The 17,177-nt window shown below is 50.4% G+C and overlaps 2 protein-coding genes across 5 annotated transcripts in view; both read right to left on the bottom strand.

Moving 5' to 3' along the window:
- The window catches only part of Npffr1 (neuropeptide FF receptor 1), a 34,149-nt gene extending 31,480 nt beyond the window's left edge, over positions 1-2,669 (bottom strand). The window contains exon 1 of the mRNA NM_022291.2: positions 2,655-2,669. Within this exon, the coding sequence (NP_071627.2) occupies positions 2,655-2,661 (7 nt within the window). The 5' untranslated portion in view covers positions 2,662-2,669. The remainder of the gene's footprint in view (positions 1-2,654) is intronic.
- An 11,418-nt stretch (positions 2,670-14,087) lies between these two features.
- Lrrc20 (leucine rich repeat containing 20) overlaps positions 14,088-17,177 on the bottom strand; it is a 105,513-nt gene continuing 102,423 nt past the window's right edge. For 2 of the 4 annotated variants that reach the window (XM_006256465.3, XM_039099014.2), the window contains exon 5: positions 14,088-16,582. In XM_006256465.3, the coding sequence (XP_006256527.1) occupies positions 16,425-16,582 (158 nt within the window). In that variant the 3' untranslated portion in view covers positions 14,088-16,424. The remainder of the gene's footprint in view (positions 16,583-17,177) is intronic. The other 2 variants (XM_063279468.1, NM_001109171.1) reach the window with 2 other exon arrangements.

Genomic DNA, 17,177 nt, shown 5'->3' with positions numbered 1-17,177 from the left:
GGGGATGCCCTGGGATACACCCACAGGATCAATGCATCTGATCGCTTTACACCGTGTCCCCTTAGCTCAGAGACCTCAGCTAAGGCAGCAGCCTCCTTGTATAGTCAGTGTCCCATCTGCCTGCACCCAGAGTCTCTCTGCTTTACCTTCTGAAGCCATAGCAGGAACAACCCAGAACTTACCGAGTGGGATAACCTTCCACCAGCAGAGAGGGACAAGCAGCAGATAGCCCAGGCTAGCCTTGAACTTGCTAAGCGGCCTCTGCCCTTCACGTGCTGGTATTGTAAGTATTTACTAGCAAGCCCAGTTTATGAATTGCTGGGGATAGAACCCAGCACTCTATCAACAGGCCTACACCCCGAATCTGCTTTCTGTCTTTCTGCTCTCTCTCTGTTTCTCGATTCTTCTTCCCTGAGGCAACTCTTATCTTAGGGGATACCTTCAAAACCAGAGACGCCAAAGGAGATACGTGCTAATGACTCTCATGGTATACATGGTTCATTCATGGGTAGATGATAGATAGATATCCATTGACAAAACTGTGTAATGTTGCTTGAGGGGATTATTCTACATGTATTCTTTTTCTTTTCTTTTCTTTTTTTTCAGAGCTGAGGACCAAACCCAGGGCCTTGAGCTTGCTAGGCAAGCGCTCTACCACTGAACTAAATCCCCAACCCCATTCTGCATGTATTCTAAGTCTGGTTTGTTTGTTTGGTTTTTTTTGATACTCTGTAAATATATTCATAGTATAGACTCACATAACATAATCCATCCACCGTGGACAATGAACACATTTCCATGTCAATAAATACAATCCTAAATGGAGTCGGTCTCCCCATGTCCCCATGCTGGGGACTGAACTCAGGGCCTTGTTTGCTCTTGTACCATTTAGCCCTACCTCCCCACCCCACCCCAGCTCTTAAGTGCCTTCTTTAATGTCTTGTCACTGCAGACGTACCTTATCTTTGACTTAGTTCATTTAGTTTACAGTATCTGGGTGAACACAGACTCAGGTCTCTGTAGGAGGACAGAATGGCTTCCTCTGCAAAGCACCAAACGACTTCTTGCAAATGCTCACTCCCCATTCAATAATTTTCTCTGGCATACTAAGGGGCCAGCATTTCATTTGAGGAGTTTAGTGGTCTTCAGAAGTGATCCTTCTACCCTTTTTGAAAATCAGAACATGTGCCCATCTTCAGGGCTTCCCCCACACCCCCCCTTTTTTTTCTTTCATTTGCTGTAATTTCCTCTACAGCAACGACTGGATCTACACTTGTCTCCAGGTCCCCGGGATGCCATATGTCCTGGTTTTGAAGGTGAGCTCACTGCAGGTGGCTCAATGCTTTCTGTCCACTACACTCACTCCTCCGGGGCATTGGTCTTCTGCTCAGCTCAGGATGAAGCAAAATTGTCTGTCCCTTGTCCCAGAACCCCGAACCCTGAGTGGATCTTCTTTTCACAGTACTCTTTGCCTGTCTCTGTTCACTGGGGCTTCAGCACGTTGCTAACCTTCATTCTTATAGATCCTACTGTTCTGGGCTGTGCGTTCCTCCTGAATCTCTTTGTGTGTATGGGCTTTTCAAAGCCTAGCTCATTGGAAAGCTGACAGTGCACCTCACAAGGTTTCCTATAAGAACCCCCCCCCTTTTAATTTCCAATGGTGACCCCTTGCAATTACTCACTGGAATCCCAAAGCTTTCAATAGCTCCTACTTACTGATATGAATATGTTCAATACATCTAGTCCTATTTTATCTTCGCAACCTCCCCCCCACCTCCCCCACCCCGCCATGCATGTAAGTTCCTCTGGTCCCTGGCTGGATAGACATCAGCACAGAAAGGCATAGCACCATGTCGGAGACACCCAGCAAGTCAGTGGACCAGCCTCGGGTCCTTTAGTTTCTTAAATGTAATTCCCTTTATCTATGTGGACACAGAGAGGGGTCTGGACCCTCACCTGATACAACCAAAGCCAGCAGGCTAAGCCTTAGATTCTCCTTCCTCTCAGGCTCTGAGTTTACGTCCTTTCCTAGGCAAATCATGGAGGCCACCTCCTCTTGGATTCCATCCCTCTCCCCAGCCCAGCAAGCCAGTTAAATTGGCAGCACTTCTCTAAAGCCAGTACCTAAACTATCCCCACCTGGTCATAAAACAGCCTCTGTTTACAGATTAGAGATGGTGTGCACATGCATGCACACACATGCACATGCACTCCAGGCGCAGACGTCCCCGCAACTCGTCACACACATACACACATAATCTGGACACAGAAGCACCCGCACATCACTCTGTCATTTCTCTGGGTCTTTCACTCCCTGTATCTCTCAGTGTTTCTCTATTTCTGTCTCTTTCACGCACACACACACATACAGAAGTCTTTCCCCTCTTCCAACCCCATGAATACAGAGGCACCCTCAGATCGATCTCTGACCCTCACTCAGGGTCTTTGCATCTTTGTGTGTGTGTGTGTGTGTGTGTGTGTGTGTGTGTGTGTGTGTGTTTGTCTGTCACACAAACACACGAGTATCAGTGTCTGTCTCTGGCAGCCAAGGTGGTCAGTGTCTCTTCTCCCTGCCTGCTCCCATCCCCGCCCCTGTCCCGGCTCCTGGGTCTATAGCCCACCCAACCCTGACCCCCTACTCTAGTGCCACTTACCCTCCATACTGTCTGCTCCGGGACACTCTCCAAAGGAGGCGGGCACCTTCAAGCGGGTAGACTGGGGCCCAGGAAGGGTCTGGGGTCTGGGTGGGTTACCCTCGTTCCTGCTTCACCCGTCACTCGCAGGCGGGCAGGGGGCGTTCACTCCCTGGGGTCCGGGGTGCAGCGCCCTCACAGCGCAGCGGTCCGCCGGACTCTGCCGCCCGCCCCGCGCCTCCCCGGCCGGAGGGAAGGAGGGGGGCTGGCGCCGCGCCGTCTCCATGGCACCCGGCACACCTGTGCGGCCGAGCGAGGGCGCCCCGTGCACCTCCCCCGCAAACTCTCCCAGGACCCCGCACCCTCCAAAGTGCGGGCGGTGCCCGCCGTAGCCCTGGCGGACACACACCAACCTCTGTCCCCACTCTTTACGTGGCTTGAGCCCAGCTTGCCCCGCACTCGCCACCACGATAGCCAGGACTGTCTCTCTGAAGAGGCCAAGAAGTCGCCGTCACTACACAGGAGGGACCCTTAGAGAGAAGTCGGTGAGCTCTCCCCAGTGAACGGGGACAAGATGTCTGATGGATGACCCTGGCTACTGAATCAAATAGACCAGGCTTGGGCAAGTATCTGCCCTGAGCCTGAGTTTCTGCATCTGTAAAGTGGTTCTGAGAGAAGCAAGTGTGTACATTTCTGCCCAGCAGACTGAAGAACACTGCCTTGACCATCTTCAGACCCTGTCAGATAGCCAGAAGACAACATTTTACATCTGCCATTGGAAAGAAGAAAGTGAACGGACCACTCCCCCTTTTCAGGAGTCTAAGTTTTGTTCTCTTTTGTAACTTCTGAAGTATCTAGAAACCAGCACTCTCAAATTAGAATTCATCCCTCAAATTAGAATCACACGGGGGGTGGGGGGTGGGGAGGTGTCTTTAAGTACCAGCAATTAGCTGGGCACGGTGGTGCATACTGAGTCCCAGCACTCAGACAGAGAAAGGTGGGTCTCAGAGTTCAAGACCAGCCTGGTCTACAGAAAGAGTTCCAGGACAGCCAAGATTACACAGACTAACCCTGTCTTGAAAAAAAAAAAAAAGAAAAGAAAGAAAAGAAAAAACAAACAAACAAAAAACAACAAAATCCCAGCACTTAGGCAGAGGCAGTCAGACCTCTGACTTCAAGGCCACCCTGGTCTACATAGCAAGTTCCAGGCCAGCCGTGGCTACAAGGTGAAACCCCAGTCTCTAAAAACAGCAAACAAAACCAACCAAAGATGTCTTAACAGTGGTTCACTCACCAGATGAACACCCTTGATCCTCCGAAATAGTGAATGTCACTGTGACACCCACCCCTCATCTCCTTGAGGCTTCTAGGTACCAACTGATGTAAACCTGAGCACCTCTTCATGGCCCTATCTGGTCCACTTCTCCACCTCTAATCCTGCCTCTCCCTCCCACCACTGAACGTGCCTCTCACTGAGCTCCTCTCCATTCCTCTACCTGCCCCTATGCTGTGCCCCTGCGTGGTCTCCCTGCCCACCCCTCTCACCTGCCCATCACCCACCCCTCACCCCATCCACTGCTCTCTGCTCTCAAGTTTACACAACTCTTTGGCTGGTGGTGCCTAAACTTCCCCTGAACTTACTTTGGAATCATCTAGAAGATTCTAACGGCCATCTTCTCCCTCACTCAGATCACACTTATTCCAAATAAATCGGAAAGTCTGAGGTGGTAGGGAGATCGGAGGTATGTGAAGCTCCCTGGCAAGTCACACACAGCAGAGTGAGGCCCTTGCCTGTGACAGTGACACTGCAGTCCTGTCCCTCTCTCTGTCCGACTTCCCCACAGCTCTATGATCCTCTCCCTCTTTTGTTCTCTCCACAGACTCCTGTAAGAAAATGTCACAGGCTGCACATCTTCACAATGGAGATATATTTCATCGTGTTCTGGGAGCCGCTAAGTCCAAGATAAAGATTCCATCAGGATAGTGGTGTCACTGGTGGGAAGCAGAGGTAGGTAGTGGATCTCTGTGAGTTCAAAGCCAGCCTGCTCTGTAGAGAGAGTTCCAGGACAGCCAGGACGGACAACAAAGATGGGCGCACATGGTAAGAGAGTGATTAGGGGCAAAGGATTCAAAGAGATTTAGCATTTTTTTTGTTGCTGCTAACACAGTCTGAAACCTCCTTTAAGTGATTCTGAGATTTCCTGAGTTGAATAACATATTTGTTGCTTTTATTTTCTGGGCCAGAGGTTTCTGGGATGGGGTGGCTGTATATAAGATGACAGAAGAATAGTGCATGCTGGGAGATAGCACAGTGTAGGACCAGAGGGTTTGCATTGTTGGTTTTCCGAAACACAGCACTGTCGGACCCCTAGAATCTTGCTTTGAAGCTACACTTTGCTTGAAATGTGCTCGTCCCTTTTCAGAAAGCCAAGGGATGGGAGAGTTGCCATTTACCTCAGGAGAGTCCTGGAAGAGGAGCCACGGTCAGGAAAGGCAGTGTTGCAGTTGCCAGTTAATCTCTACTCAAATCGACCCGGTGGTGGCAGCATGGGCTTCACTACCCACCCCAGTGTTCTGGGTTCCCAAATGAAAGACAGACAGAGAGACGCATGCACACACGCACACGCAGACTAACATTTTAATATGCTGTCTTAAACAGCTTAATGGCTGGGTCACTCCCAAACCTCCACGTGGCTAACACCTCTTTTCCGATACTCCTGAGTTATTACTTACTAAAAATCTATACTCCATCTTTGTTGCCCTAGACCCAGTGGAGGCAGGGGCATGCCTGGAGTGCTCTTCCCGGCTCTTACAAGTTGGCTGTCTCTCCATCCTTTACTTCTCAGGCGTGGCTGCTACTCCTTTCCCTGTAGGGCAGCTCTAGCTCCTTCCTCCTCCCCTGGGTCCCTTGCTCAGGAATCCTAAAGTCCGGCCTCTGTCTCCCTGACCAGTCACTGTCCGCCAGCAACTTCATTAACCAGTCAAAACCAACTGGGGCCAGGGACCCTCAGCAGCTTATGTGCGGCAGATTCCCGTGCAATTTGGGGGACCCAATTAACATAATACAGGCATTAGACCAAATCCACAACAGGGCAGGTTTCAGATAAGAAAGAGGTAGGTTTGAGAGAAAATGCTCTCAAACAGCAAGACCATGCTTTTATGCTCTGCTGGGCTCTCGGGGCCAAGCAGGTCAGACCCATCCCTAAGAAAGGTGACACTGCACTGGGTGTGGTGATAAGTAGGTTTAATCCCAGAACTCAAGAGTGAATCTCTGAGTTCAAGGCCAGCATGGTCTGCAAAGAGAGGGCCAGGTCTGCCTGGGCTATAAAGAGAAACCCTGTCAGAGAGAGAGAGAGAGAGAGAGAGAGAGAGAGAGAGAGAGAGAGAGAGAGAGAAGAGGGAGGGAGAGAGAGAGAGAGAGAGAGAGAGAGAGAGAGAGAGAGAGAGAGGAATTCTTAACATCCAGGTGTCCCAGGAAGGGACCTGTTTTAGATTTTTAAATTTTAAGTGTCTTACTTGCCCATATGTAGGTATGTACATACATGTGTATCCTATGTATCCTATCGTGTATGTGCCTGGTACCTGAGGAAGTCTGAAGAGAGCATCTGAGCACCTGAGATGGGAGTCATGGATGGTTAGGACCCATCAGATGGGTGCTTGGAATTCCACCTCAGGCCTCTTCAAGAGCAAGGAGTGTTCCTAACCACTCAGCCCTCTCTCCAGCTCCCTGTCCCCAAGGGACTTGTGTGTCCTTGTTTGTTATAGCAGCATCCCCCCTCTACCAGCAGACAGGGATGAAGGGGTAAGCGCATGACCCGGAAGCACTGGAACCAGGGCTTTAGGACAGCCTCTTTTGCTTCTGCTGGTCTGGTGTCTTTGGTGTGAGCCTGGGCCTCACACAGGAGGCCTGCTTGCATAAAAGTGACCAATGGCTTTCTTCAGATGGCCTGATCCTGGGAAAAGGCCCCCTCTAAACGTTTGCTTCCCCCTCTAATCATGAGAGCAGTTTCCACAACACAGGTGGGGACATCAATGTTACACACCGGCCATGCCCTGAGATTGCCTCTCACAGCCACTTAATGCCCACCGTCGTGAGCAAAAGTCCTCAGTGTTATGACAAGAACGTAGCCTCTTGTTGCCACAAAGAGCTGCAGGACATATATCCACAGGACATCTGGACGCTGATGGGGAGGGAACCTTTCTTCATAATTCAGAAGCTTACACGGCTGTGAACTCCGCATCTGGGAGGCACAAGGGGATTGCTGTGATGCGGACGCCAGCCGGGGCTACAGCATCAGAACCACGTCTCAAAGAACAAAAAGCCGGTCAGTCTACAAACACCTGCACCAGGCTTCTGAGGCTGGCTGATGAGGCCATGTGATGAGGTGGCTGTGAGAGACCCAGCTAGAGGCCATGGCATTCCACATGAGCGAAACCAGATTCCTGCAAGCAGAGGCACCTGTGCGCCCTATTTCCTGTCAGTGGGGGACCCCATAGGATAGGGGACCTTCCAGGGCGAGCTCTGAGGGCCTAACTCACCACACAGTTCACAGAGTGGGTGATGTGTAACTGACACCTTCCACTCAGAAAACTTTGAGATCAGGAGTTGCGCCTGGGGCAGTGTCAGGTCTCAGGAGTGGTTCTAAGAACCACATGGGGACGCTGGGCGTGCGTGGTAGGGCACACCTTTCACCCTAGCACTCTGGAGGCAGAGGCGGGATCTCTGTAAGTTTGAGGCCAGTCTGGTCAGCAGAGCAAAGTCCAGGGAAGCTAGGGATACACAGAGAAACCCTGTATTAAAAACAAACAAAAAGGGGTTGGGGATTTAGCTCAGTGGTAGAGCGCTTGCCTAGGAAGCGCAAGGCCCTGGGTTCAGTCCCCAGCTCCGAAAAAAAGAACCAAAAACAAAACAAAACAAAACAAAAAAAAACAAAAAGAATCACACGTGACAAATCCCAAGGCCACCTGAGCTGCCAGACAGACAGACTCGGAAGTTGGGCATGTGCACCTTTTTTTTTTTTTTTTTCACCCCCGGAGCTGAGGACCGAACCCAGGGCCTTGCGCTTGCTAGGCAAGTGCTCTACCACTGAGTTAAATCCCCAACCCCTTCCTTCTTTCTCTTACTTTCCTCTCCTCTTCCCCACCTTCTCCATCCTCTTCCTCCTCATGTCTTCTTCCTCCACTTCTTTTTTTAAAGATTTATTTATTTATTTTATGTATGTGAGTACACTGTAGCTGACTTCAGACACACTAGAAGAGGACATCGGATCCCATTACAGATGGTGGTGAGTCACCATGTGGTTACTGGGAATTGAACTCATGAACTCTGGAAGAGCAGTCAGTGCTCTTAACCGCTGAGCCATCTTCTTCTTCTTTTTTTTTTTAAAGATTTATTCATTTATTATATATAAGTACACTGTAGCTGTCTTCAGACACACCAGAAGAGGGCATCAGATCTCTTTACAGATGGGTGTGAGCCACCATGTGGTTGCTGGGAATTGAACTCATGACCTTTGGAAGAACAGTCGGGTGCTCTTAACCACTGAGCCATCTCTCCAGCCCTTTTCTTTATTTCTTTATTTCTTTATTTTTATTTTTTTTTTCTGAGCCATCTTCTTAATGGTGATAGTTAACTTCCGTTGCCAACTTCACTGGATTTGGAATCACTAGAGGACACACCCTGGGCATATCTATAAGGATGCTTCCAGAGAAACTTATCTTACTCTGAAATGGCGTGGCTGAACTAAAAATGGAAGAAAAGAAAAAGAACTAAGCAGCCAGTTTCTGTTCTTCCTGACCACAGACATGGTGTGACCTTACATTCTTGTAGCCTTCCCCATGCGATGGCCTGGACCAAAAAGGGAGCCAAGGAACCTTTCTGTACTGGTTGGTTTTGTGTGTCAACTTGACCCAAGCTGGTGTTATCACAGACAAAGGAGTCTCAGTTGAGGAAACGCCTTCATGAGACCCAGCTGTAAGGCATTTTCTCAATTAGTGATCAAGGTAGGAGGGCCCAGCCCATTGTGGGTGGTGCCGTCCCTGGGCTGGTGGTCTTGGGTTCTATAAGAGAGCAAGTTGAGCAAGCCAGGGGAAGCAAACCTGTAAGAAACATCCCTCCATGGCCTCTGCATCAGCTCCTGCTTCCTGACTGCCCTGCTTGAGTTCCAGTCCTGACTTCCTTTGGTGATGAACAGCAATGTGGAAGTGTAAGCTGAATAAACCCTTTCCTCCCCAACTTGCTTCTTGGTCATGATGTTTGTGCAGGAATAGAACCCCCTGACTAAGACACCTTCCTTAAGTTTCTTTTGTTAATTACTTAGTCACAGCACCAGGAAGAGTAATTAGAACAAACTTTACCTCTCCACCTCCTCCCTTCTCTCCTCCACTCCTTCCTCTTTTTTTTTTTTTTTTTGTTGTTGTTGTTGTTGTTTGTTTGGTCCAGGCTAGCCCTAAATTCCTCCTAAGATAATCTTCCTGGCTTAGCCTCCTATGTGCTGGGTCTCTAGGTACCAGCCACTATGACAGGCTGGGGTTCTCTTATTATATACGAATCAAAAAGTTTACATTAAGATTTACTAAGATTTGTACCCAACCCGAGTAATCAACGAAGGGCTGGAGGTTTAGCTCAGCAGGTCAGAATGCTGGCCACCCTACCAGAGCACTCAGGTTGAATTTCCAGCACCTAAGTGATAACCCAGAACCATCTGTATAACTCTTGTCCCCAGGGATCCTACACCCTCTTCAAGACTCTGCAGGCACTAGATGGGTGACGACACACGGACATTGGTGAATGCAAAACCCCCATTCACAGGAAATAAATGATTTCTTTAAAGTTGGAGGTCAAGGAGTTTTGAGGTCAGTCTGGACTACATGAGGCCTTGTCTCAGGAATAAAATTACATTTAAAAAATGAGGTAAAATAAAGACACTGTCTGTGGCTACTCGAGTCTCCAGTTACTGTCCGAGTTAGTGGCCCCCACAACAGGGAAGGTAGTTAACAGTCTGTTGTGTTGTATAGAAGATACAAGTAGGGCACTGTAGTGCATGCCTGTGATCTCGGCACATAGGAGGCAGGAGGATGACAGCTTTTAGGCTAGCCTGGGCTACAGAAATGAAGAGACAGGCTGAAAGACAATGGAGCATGCAGTCGAAGTCACATATCACCAGAAAGCTCCCAGTTGGAAGAACTGGTCCTCAAACTAGTGGGTTGCAACCCTTTTCACAAATCTGTCTCCAAGAATATTTACACTACAATTCCTCACTGTAGCAAAAATTACAGCTATGAAGTAGCAACAAAAATAATTTTATGGTTGGGAGTCACCACAGTATGAGGAACTGTATCAGAGGGTCCAGGTCGGTTGGTGGCTTATGGAGGACCTCAGCTACCTAAGCTCTAGGAAGCCTGTGGACTGTCCCCTCCCCTGCCATCTCAGATTAATGTCCTGGTCCTCTATAACTTGTGAGGAGATGCCTTAGAGAGATGTATCTGAGCCCTTCTTGGCTCAGCGCCCTCCACAAAAGCCCCCATTGTCACAATCTAGAGTGTGAACCCCAGCCTGGGAACAGGCTTCCTCATGCTGCCCCCAGCCTCTCAGAAGTCTCCATATACCTAGGCTGTGAGATGCTCTCTCTTACCCACACCTCTCACGCTGTAGAGATGTGGATGCTGAGTTCCCAAGAGAGGATGCACAGGGGACCATTCTGTGAAGAGAATACCCAGGTTTCTAGCTCCCTGCTTGGGTTCTGTGGCCGGTTGTGGACTTCCCTGTGCTTCTCTATCTCTCTGGTGGCTTCTATCCAGCTGCAGCTGGATGGAGCCAGCCATCTGAGCCCTCTATTGTCAGTTATAAATGCAGAGAACACCGCTGACCTGCTTCCTTGGGGAGGGCTTGCTAATAAGCATTTGGATGCTTTTAGAATGAAATGTTCCTCAGAGGCTGTTTCCAGGCTCCGGGAAGACATCCCACTCCTGCCTGAAGCTCAGGCTCTCTGTAGCTACCCCAGCCCCACTCTGTAAAGGAAACCTCTCTCCTCCATTAAATATACACTGCAGGGGTTGGGGATTTAGCTCAGTGGTAGAGCGCTTGCCTAGGAAGCGCAAGGCCCTGAGTTCGGTCCCCAGCTCTGAAAAAAAAAAAGAATAAAAAAACAAACAAACAAACAAAAACCATACACTGCAGAAGTCCGCAGTGCAGGGTCTGATTCCCAGGGCCACATCCGCACCATCCAGAGATCCCTTTCCCCCACCCTAAGAATTTTGAGCCTTTGGAAGAGGACAGCTACTCAATGGCTTCCTTTGCCCCAAAGGCCCCTAGGCATTTCCAGCCAGGGGAAAGACTGAGTCTCCCACTGGAGGTGCCTGGCATCTCCTCCACAGAAGAGCTGCCCCAGAGGGCACTGTTTGGCTCGATGCCAAGCCTTCTCCTGCACACTTACCAACTCTGCTGGGCGTCTCAGAACACACTTCCAACCCTGCTTGGAGAGAAGGAGTACACATGCCAAGCCAGCCCAGACCTTGTGCAAGTCCTTCAACACCAGTGAGGATCTTTGACAGGATGGATGTTGGGTTAGCATACACTATACAGTGAATGACAGTGGGTATCTGCCCTTAGAGGATGTCACATACTGAATGAGTGTGGGTCTCTCCATCCTAGTCTGTACTGTTTGATTAAGGAGAGGGTCCCGATTCCCTAGGGATAAAATATCAGAGTGTGTGTATGTGTGTGTGTGTGTGTGTGTGTGTGTGTGTGTGTGTGTGTGTTTCAAGACAGGGTTTCTCTTTGTAGACCTGGCTGTCCTGGAACTCACTCTATAAACCTCAAATTCACTCATATATATCTACCTGCCTCTGCCTCCTGAGTGCTGGGTGGTACACACTAGCTAAAAGGCACATCTTTAATTCCAGCCCTTGGGAGGCTGAAGCAGGAGGATCTTGCATTTGAGGCTATTCTGGGCTACATAGTGGGATTTCTGTCTCAGAAACAAAGAAGAAAAAAATGAAAAAGAGCTGTCCACGTGCTCAGTTAGTGGAATGCTTGCTTAACAGGAACAGTAGGATTATAAACCAGGCATGGTAGCACGTGCTGACAGTCCCGGGTTCTATCCCCAGTAGGATATAAACCAGGCATGGTAGCACGTGCTGACAGTCCCCCCAGTAGGATATAAACCAGGCATGGTAGCACGTGCTGACAGTCCCGGGTTCTATCCCTAGTAGGATTATAAACCAGGCATGGTAGCACGTGCTGACAGTCCCGGGTTCTATCCCCAGGAGGATATAAACCAGGCATGGTAGCACGTGCTGACAGTCCCAGCACTAGGGAGATGTAAGGAGGACTGGAAACTCAAGGCTTCATATTGGGGTCCAGGCCCACTGGGCTATGTGAGACCTTGTCTCAAAACAATAAATAAAATTAAAAACAAAGACAACAAGACTAGAGAGATGGCTCAGTGGTTAAGAGCACTGGCTGCTCTTCCACAGGTCCTGGGTTCAATTCCCAGCACCCACATGGCAGCCCTCAACTGTCTGTAACTCCAGTTCTAGGGGATCTGACACCTTCACATAGACATGCATTCAAGCAAAACACCAATGCACATTAAATCACAAATTACAAAGTAAATAAATAAAACCCACCAGAAATCCCCTTTTAACACACACACACACACACACACACACACACACACACACACACACACACCAGGGAGTGGGGAGGCAGGTAAATGTGCAAGGGCACAGGGGGAAAGAAGCCCTAGGAGACTTTTTTGTTTGTTTTTCAAGACAGAGTTTCTCTGCATAGTCCTGGCTGTCCTGGAACTCGCTCTATAGATCAGGCTGGCCTAGAACTCAGAAATCCACCTGCCTCTGCTGGAATTAAAGATGTACACCATCACCGCCCAGCGCATGTCCAGTCTACCCGTCTCGACTGCACTGTCTTGGCCAAGGCTTTCTGTCTGCATGGAAAACCCTGCCTAAAATCCAGTCTCAAACGGCTCAGAGGAAACTCTCTACAGGAACGGGAGGGAGGCTTTTCTGTCGGCCAACAAGTCAGAAGTCCTAAAAGCTGGTTGACAGGAAAGGCCTGGTTTGCAGAGGGCATTTAATAGCAGAACACTTAGGGGTCCAAGACACAGGGATCACGGGAGTTCCAGCGAGCTGTTCAGCAACCTCCTCGCACAGCCCCTTCATTTTGCAGCTGGGAACCAAGGCTTGGAGAGAGGCAGGGATTTCTGGAAACCACACAGCTGCTAAGACGGCACCAAGAGATAAACACGTGAACAGCCACGATGAGTCTGGTGCCTGCTGAGAACCCTGTGTCTATTCAATAAGAAACTGTGGTACATCTGGCTTTACAATTCAAAGTAAATTCGAGTTGGCCAATCCAACCCTTAGAAAAACAACAAAAATAACAACAACAACAACAAAAAAAACCACACAAAAACCAAAGAAACCAAGGCCTGAAACCAGAACATGGGCTCTCCAGCTGGGACATCAAAGCCGCCAGGAGGATTTCTTTGTGCAGCACCAGCCTGAGCTTCAGCTCTGCATCGGGAATGAGTGGAGCCGCTGCACTTTTAACCAGCCTCCAGCTCGCCCAGTCTATGACTCTCCTCACAGAACCAGGGACTGGGAGGAGTGGGTGACAACGTGTCCGGCGCAAGTAAGAGCCAATTGTGAGCTGTTCATCCTTCCCTTCCCACAATACAGTCCCCTCCGAGCCCAAGTCCACCTCACTGCTCAGCCTGGCACTGCTGTAGGCATCCATTTTGTGTGTCTGCCCCAAGGCAGCTTTCTTTACCTTGTGGTTTTGAGAATTCCTCCCCTGGGGCAGATATAAGCAATGTCTACCTCTCTACCAGTGTCAACCCAAAGTCTGAGTCTACTAAGGTTAAATCTGGGGAGCCAATGCGTAGTATTGGGTTTCTTTACAGAGAGCATGGGTGAGGAGTTGTTTATAGGAGTGTGGGTGACCCCCCCCTTCCAAAAACAAAAAACAAAAAACAAACAAAACCCTCACCAGAAAGGCCTTGCCCAGCATGGGTAATGGCTTTCTTGTAGCCATATAGATGGAGACTGTTAACATTCTCCAGCCCATATACAAATGGCTGGGAAAGTGGCTGGCATCTCACAATGTGGGTCTGATGAACTGACTCCTCCTCTGAGAGAACGTCCCCAGTCCACAGATCACTCCTCGAGGACTCAGGCAGGCCGGCCAACTGATCTAATGACCATGGTGGCTGTCCTTCAGAGAACCAAGCTCTCTGGAACGCATGCTTTCTGCAGGGGGCAGTTCCCCTTAAAGGTGGGCAGGTGACACCCAGCCCTAATTTCTGGGAGTCTGTACTGGGAGAATAAACCAAATCCCTCACATATACACTCAGAAAGGAAAGAGAGAGGGTGGGGGGAGGGAAGGAGGGAGGGTGTAAGGAAGGAAGAAACAAACCATACAGCAAGCACCAGTGGATGAGACCAGCACAGCGTCTTTTATTGCAGGCTGAAGCAGCGCAGGGCTTCTTCACACTCTGAGCCTGGATCTGGAGGGTTCTGACTGCCCAAGCTTGTCTAGACAGGCCACATCATAATGTCTAGGCAGCGTAGAGAACGACTTCCAGGAACAACCCCAGTTGGCATGCAGGAATAACCAGAGGTCGGATGGGAAGACAGGGCGTGGCTAACCGTCACCTGTCATCACTAGGTAGACCATTGAGTGACACAACGATGGGGACATGATCTGAGGTGCAGCGGTCTCCCGGTGCTGAGTTAGGGGGAGGCTGAGCATATGCTCCGATCCAAGGAAGTGGAGGAGGGGTACAGCCTTCACTCTGCACGTGCCCAGGTCGCCCAGGCCCTCTGCTGACGCTCAAACTGACATTCCTAGAAGGATCAGCCTCAGTGTTTGCTGAAACACAGCTCCGACTCACAGCCAGTATGAGGTGGGAGGCTGTGCACTGTACTTGCCCTCTCCTTTACTGAAATGGGGTCTCACATAGCCCAGGGACCCTTTACTCTAGGCCAAGGTTGGCCTAGAACTCCTGATCTTTCTGCTCCTACTTTCGGAGGACGGGGGTTACAAGAGGGCACCACTGTGCCTGACACTCTTCTTCTACTTTGTCTGCTGTTGTTGTGCTGAGACAGGCTCTCGTTATACAGCACAGGCTGGCCTCGAACCCACAATGCTACAGTCTAACCCCCACCCCCCGCCCCTGCTGGATCACACATGTACACCCCTGGAGGCTGTGTTTCTAGCAAGCTGGTGTTAGCCTATCAACACTTGGAGTTGGCAGGCACTTACAACCCTCTTCCTTGACAAGGTGAAACCCCCAACTCAGGGATAGAGGGTGGAAGGGAGGAGCCAGTCCAGCCTGGCCTGCACACAGCCCTTGCTTGGGTCCTGTGTCTACTTCCTTACCCGGATGACTGGTCTTGGGATGAGAGAGGAAATGGCCAAGGTTTCTTTTAGGATACACAGCCGTGACACTATGGTTACCCATGACAACCTTACCAAGAGCCAGGAACCTTACCAAGAGTCACTGTGAGGAGACAGGGACCCAGACAAACTCTGTGGTGGGTCTCTGAACAATAGTTTGAGTTCTAAACAGCAAAATGTTGGAGACAAAGTGGCTTACCCCTGCCTGTGTCCTGGGACCTCCACAGTCCTCCACAAAGGTGTAGAGCAGCCAGGACTGGGGGCGGCTGATAGGCCTGCTGCTCAGGGGAGGAGGTAGACACACGGAGATTGAGGGGGTTAGGGATAGCCCCAAGCACAGACCTTATCAAGGGGCAAGGGCCCAGCTACCTCCTGGGAAATGCCACCATTCTGGGCATACTGGGGCAGCTGGTAGCCCCTAGACCACAGGCAAAGGTCATCAAGATGGCAGGTCATTTTGGTGATAGCCTTGAGGTTGGTGGTACTGGGCCAGGACAAGGCAACCAGGTTGTCATTAGAGGGAGATCATGCGAGGAAGGCCATGGTGAAGGAGGTCACCTAAGGACCTCGGGTGACAGTCACAAGTGCAAATGGCTTTGTCTTCTCTGGGCCACCTCTCCTGTGGCCCTGCAGGGAATGCCTAACCATGCCAGGTCATTCTCAGGGAGTATGTAGAAAGTCTTTCACACAATGTCTTGGGACAAGGTAGACTGAGCCGCCTGGAGCTGCCCCTCTGTACCCTGGCCAGATGTCTAAGGGTTCTTTCATAAACATTCCTGCTGCAGGGCCCAACCAGTATCCAGACATTCCAACTCCTGGTTCAGGCTCCAACCAGTCCAGGGAGCCCGATGGCCAGGCAACATGACAGGTGTCGCTGTGTTCAGTCCACAGAAGGTGATAATTAAACGGAGGTGGTCTCCTCAGGATGGTGCCTGGCTCTCCCACTAGAAACAAGGCTTCAAATCACAAGGTCCATAAAATGCCAGCAAGGCTCATCCGTGAGCTTAGAGGGCATCCAACTCCTGGTGTGGGGACAGAACCTCTCAAGAGTCCCATGTAGGAAAGATTTGTCACTATTTTTCCTCCTCCCAAGTAACCAAGCTCAGAGAGAGCAAGAGACCTACCCAAGTCGGCACAGCAGTTGTGAGTGCCCTGAGCCTCGCTCTAGCCTCACCTACCTCCTCCCTCTGGAGCACCAGGGCTCCTACAGTGCTAAGCTATCCCCACCCTGGCTTAGCTGTGCCCCTCCCTCTGTATGCTGCCTGGCCCACCCACCCCGCTTCCTAGCTTGGTTTCCCATGGGCCTCCCTCCTCTCAGGGTGGCAGGCCAGTATCCTTTGTCCCTTGCTGAGTGAGCACAGGACCATGTCCTAAGGCAGAGGGGCCCGTGTATCCTCTGGAGTCATGAGCATATCAAACTTGATGAGTGGCGGGGCAATCACACGCACCTCGGCGCTGAGGGGGTTGAGACGCAGGTTGATGGTGCGCAGAGCTGGCATGGCGGCCAGCTTCTCCACCGGAACATCTGCTGGGAAGAGAGGGGACAGGTTAGAGGGATAGGAACCAGCAGGCTGGGAAGGAAGCTAGAATGGGAAGACTTGGAGTATACAGAGAGACCAGCAATTCCCAGCAACCACGTGGTGGCTCACAACCATCTGTGATGGGATCTGATGCCCTCTTCCCGTGTGTCTGAAGGCAGCGACAGAGCACTTACATACATGAAATAGACACATCTTCATGATGTTCATGGACCACCACGAATGGGCTCAGCTCAGGGACCCCGAGGGGAGGAACTCCAGGGCCTTACCAGGATACTGAAGCCATGTGTGGAAAAACAGTTTCATAAATGAAGACCCAGGTCGGGCATGGATGCCCACGCCTGTAATCCCAGCACTCGGGAAGTAGTGGCTGGAGGATCAGGAGTTCAAGGTCACCTTCTGCTACATAGTGGGTCTGAGGGTAGCCTGGGCTACACAAGACCTTGTTTGAAAACCAGCAAGTAGTTATGGGGGTGGGGAGATTGGATCAGGTGTCGGAAAGACAGAATCGCTGTATAAGTCACAGTCTTACTCTTATGTAGGCTCAAATGAATCAAAGGCAGGTACTTAAATCCTGCTGCATGA

This window comes from Rattus norvegicus, chromosome 20 (assembly GCF_036323735.1).
Source record: "Rattus norvegicus strain BN/NHsdMcwi chromosome 20, GRCr8, whole genome shotgun sequence".
In the NCBI taxonomy this organism is placed as follows: domain Eukaryota; kingdom Metazoa; phylum Chordata; class Mammalia; order Rodentia; family Muridae; genus Rattus; species Rattus norvegicus.
The sequence above is the reverse complement of the archived record's forward strand: the minus strand, read 5'-3'. Positions and strand labels throughout refer to the sequence as shown.